Source organism: Orbicella franksi, chromosome 7 (assembly GCF_964199315.1).
Source record: "Orbicella franksi chromosome 7, jaOrbFran1.1, whole genome shotgun sequence".
Lineage (NCBI taxonomy): Eukaryota > Metazoa > Cnidaria > Anthozoa > Scleractinia > Merulinidae > Orbicella > Orbicella franksi.
Window position 1 is genome coordinate 26,445,062 of NC_138151.1, and position 4,492 is coordinate 26,449,553.

General features: G+C 37.8%; 1 protein-coding gene across 1 annotated transcript; it reads left to right on the top strand.

Moving 5' to 3' along the window:
- The first annotated feature begins 1,953 nt into the window (after positions 1–1,953).
- On the top strand, positions 1,954–3,054 carry LOC145493694 (galanin receptor 2a-like). The gene has a single exon (XM_081473161.1). It carries the CDS (start codon positions 1,954–1,956, stop codon positions 3,052–3,054), a length of 1,101 nt encoding a protein of 366 aa, XP_081329287.1.
- The last annotated feature ends 1,438 nt before the right edge of the window (positions 3,055–4,492 follow it).

Below are 4,492 nucleotides of genomic sequence, written 5' to 3' on the forward strand. Positions count from 1 at the left end.
AAACACTATTGAGTGCAACTTATTAGTTCCCCATCGATCCATCGATAGCATTAACAGCCTTTGGTTGAAGCGATACCACTTTTAAGCATAACTTTGAATGTTCAAATAGTACATTGGGTTGTGGTGTCATTACTTAGAGTTACTTAGAGTCGTAAGGAGGAAAAATATGTTGAACAAGAGTGGTCCCAAGAGACTGCCTTGAGGAACACTACAATGCGTGGGTAGCCACTGAGAAAGAACACCGTTTACTCTCACTCTTTAGCTTTCGATCCGACAAATAAGATTGCAAGAAATTTGTTGCTTCATCACTGATGCCGTAAGCACGTAGTGTGGAGAGTAATTGACTTCATCATCATTCCTTACAGCCCCCAATAGGGCGTAAGGCCGTAGAGTAATTATGACATATCGAGCCAAATACCCTGGATAAATCAATTGCAAATAGAGCCTATCAACTTTTTAGAACTCCAAGCCAAGCGCCAGTCATCTATCATTTTAGCAAGAGCAGTACTACATTTGCGTCCACGCAAGATCCTTGATATGTTTAAAGAAGCTACTTTACTGATTGTGCGTCTTGAAAAGTTAGCCTAGATTTTTCAAGGGAGATCAAGAGAAAGTTGTACTCAGGGCGCAGAGAGGATCCCGAAGTTGCGCGAAGTATATGTATTGAAATTCAAGTCGATGAAGACGTTTTCAATGAACATTTTGGAAGGATTACGTCTAAAAGATATCAGAGGAATAAACTCATATATTTATGTATCTATGAATAGCTGCTGTATGATTATTTTCACTTGCCTGTGAATTATTTACATAGAATGTAAACATGTGGGTACAAAAAAATAAAATTACTTAAATGACCGGGTTTTTAAGATCCTCGAATGAAATCAATCGAAAATTCTACGGTATTAAATATTTGGGCTTTATTTGTTGATTTCCTCATGCACGCCACGGCTACCTACACGGAAATCTTCTTCATATCGTTCTCTCATGACCAACTGCAGCTTCCACGACACAGACAATCAAAGCGCAGAATACAATGAGAGCTAGTAAGCCGAACTTCACAAACTTCCCTACCATAAGGCCGACAGCAAAATTTTTCAAACCCCGACAAATTTGGTATCAAAATGCGCCAAATTTAACGTAGATTTCGAAAATAGTGGGCCTTTTAGAAAAACATCCTTGCGTAACAAGAAATCGAGCTTAGTCTCCCTGATAGTCCGGAAATCGCTCGAATTTTTTTGTAAACAAACCAGAATCGCCATTGTTCCGACCCGAAAGGCCGACCCTAATATTTTTCTGATTCCCCGAAACGGGATTTCATTGACGCTCAATATGTTAAACTTTCCTATTCTATGTGACCTTTTTCGCTTTTCTGCGTTTTACTGTACAAACGAGGGCAAAATGTTCAAAAAATGAATAATTTTAAAGAGGTCCAAGTTACCCGACGTGACGCAGATCAGATTTCGTGACCACTTGTTCAACGTGACTTTGATATGTGTTTCTTTATTTAAAAATGCCTTTACTTTTCCTCTTTTTTACTTTGTCTATTATAATTTTTATTGTTTGCCTGGTTGATTGTCAGGGATGCACCATCATTTTTTTGAGGGTGGTGGTGGGCACGGGTGCTGGTCAATTTTCTGGGGGATGAAATTTTTTATCACTTTTAGCACAATAACTTGCGCAACAATTATTTTGAAGTCAAAAAAAAGGGACCTGGATGATGAAACGCACTTGCTCATTTTTTTTTCCACATGACTTCCCTGACCCGAATTTTTTTTTTAGCAGTTTTTGCTGTACGGGAATTTTTTTGGGGGGGGGGCGGGAAACTGCCCAGCCCTTACCCCCTCCGTCAAAAAATAATGTTTCGTCCCTTATATTGATGTTGTGAAGCGGTGGTTTGTTTATGTCGTTATTGTTGTTTATAGCATGTATAATTTATCTCCATAGACGGCCAACATGGAAGGATCGCAGATGATGTCCAACCTCTCTGTCAATAATGAGTCTGCTCTCCTCAACGCCGCAGAAATGAAAAGTCGAGTCTACCTGTTCACACCAGCAGGCTTCACCACTAAACTCGCTCTTGTCTTAGTTTTTGCGTCTGTTGGTGCAGTAGGATTTGTAGGCAACGTTCTAATTTATTACTTTATATCGTTTAAGAAAATGACCGTCTCTTATATGCAGTACAATCCATTTCTGCGAAATTTCAACTTTTACATTAAGAGTTTAGTTCTGTCAGATATACTGAGTAATATAGTTTCACTTCCCTTGATATGTATTCAGATTATGGTCGATGTGTTCCAACATGGCTGGGCATGCAGAATTTTTCGATTTATCGCCATACTGCTACCTTCTATAACAATGAATAATTTAATGATAATAAGCTTGGAGAGGTATTTGTCAACTCGTGCCGTTCCCCGCTCGTTCAGTGTCTCTACTGTTCGCAAGCTTGTTTATACCACATGGCTTGTCGGTTTTATTGTCGTTTTAGGGCCAACAGCAATATTCAAAGGGATAAGATATGATCTTAACGATACACATTATACAGTAATTTGTAAATACGATAACAGTTATCTACCTTTTAGAATAATAACCGTATGTTATGTCTTAGTACAGCACCTTATACCGAGTGTTATTTTAAGTTATCTTAATATTTCCGTTGCAAAAACCTTATGGACAGGAAAAAGGAAAAGAATAGATATTCAGAGGAACAACGCCATCAGGGCCAACTTGATAGCAACTAAACTCCGTGGAACATATCTTCTTATCGCTATGACGTTTGCTTTCATCATTCCATATTCAGCGATACTGTATTATTCAACCTATGTTATGTTGGCTAAGCCTTCTCTTGATTTTAAAACAGATTTTATAACAAGGTATCTTAGCGTTGGGCTGGTTTATTCAAACGGCGCAATTAATTTTATCATATACGTGGTACAGATGAAGGATTTCCGAGCCTTCTTAAAGAAGCTGTTTTGTGGTAACGGTAATGCTACGAATCCTAACCCACCCGGGGACGGGATTCAACTGAGAGCATTTGTAATCCCAAACAATGCTTGACTTTATAAGAGCTATAAGACCCCTTGGGAACTTCCATATGAAAGTGAAGGGGGTTATTGTTGAAAGTGACTACACAGTGTAGCAAAATCTCTTTTTGTGGGCGTGGTCGTGTTGATATATAAGAGATTACAATTTGTAAATATTCTTTTTCTTTGGACATCGTAGCTTAACAAGAAATAACACACAAACTGAAAACAAACATAACTGGCATTTTCACAGTTTTTAACAATAAATGTAGTTGCTTGGAATCCTTTTTTTACATAAGTGATTACAATTTGTAAATACTCTTTTTTCCGGCCACCGTAGCTTAACAAGAAATAACACGCAAACTCAACATAAACGTAACTGGCACTTTTACAGTTTTTAAGAACAATAAATATAATCAGTGCTTTCAATCATTTTTAACTTGAATGAATGAATTGTAACCCCAGCCACTTTCCTTTGGGATACACCTACTTCTTGTCTCTGACGATCAAACCGGCTTCATTAGAGACAGATTTATCGGAGAAAACATTCGTTTAATAGACAGCGTCATCAAATTTTCAAAAGCAAACAATATGCCGGGACTGCTCCTTTTTCTTGATTTTGAAAAAGTCTTTGATACCCTGGAGTGGCCCTTTATTCGTAAAACTTTCCAATACTTTGGTTTCGGCCCATCATTGCTGAACTGGTTAAAAGTATTTTACTGCAATAGCGAAAGCTGTATTTTAAACAATGGATGCGCAAGTAATTTCTTTGAGCTCAACCGGGGAGTTAGGCAAGCTTGCCCTCTGTCACCGTATCTATTTATTCTCTCTGTAGAAGTACTCGCCAATGCAATTCGCCAAAAAAAAGAAATTCGTGGCATAAAGGCCAAAGAAATTAAACTTAGCCAATATGCGGATGACACGACCCTTATTTTAGACGGCTCCGAAGAATCCTCTCTAGAATCTTTGAAGATAATAGACTATTTCGGTGATATATCCGGCCTCAGACTTAACAGCAAAAAGACAGAAGCTTTGTGGATCGGTGCAAGTGCGGATTGGGATTTTAAACTTTGCCCTGAAAAAGACTTCAAATGGCCAAAAAAAAAGAGTTAGAGCGTTAGGGGTATGGTTGTCAACAGACCCTGATGTAACTATATCTTTGAATTACAAAGATAAACTAAGAAAAATTAAATCGATTCTGGGATGCTGGAAACTTCGCAGACTTGGCCTTTTAGGTAAAATTACTGTTTTAAAAAGCCTCATAGCCGGCTTCACAACTGGTATATATATTTTTTCCTCTGCAAACAAATTATACAGCTATAAAGGAGATAAATGTAATGTTTTACAACTTCTTATGGAATGACAAAGGCGACAAAATAAAAAGAAAGGTAATGATTAATGATTACTCAGAAGGGGGACTTAAAATGATTGATATAACTTCCTTTAATAGATCTCTCAAAGCCACATGGATA

Excerpts from the sequence above, each read along its gene's own strand:
- LOC145493694 (XM_081473161.1), top strand. The coding sequence starts at position 1,954 with ATGGAAGGATCGCAGATGATGTCCAACCTCTCTGTCAATAATGAGTCT.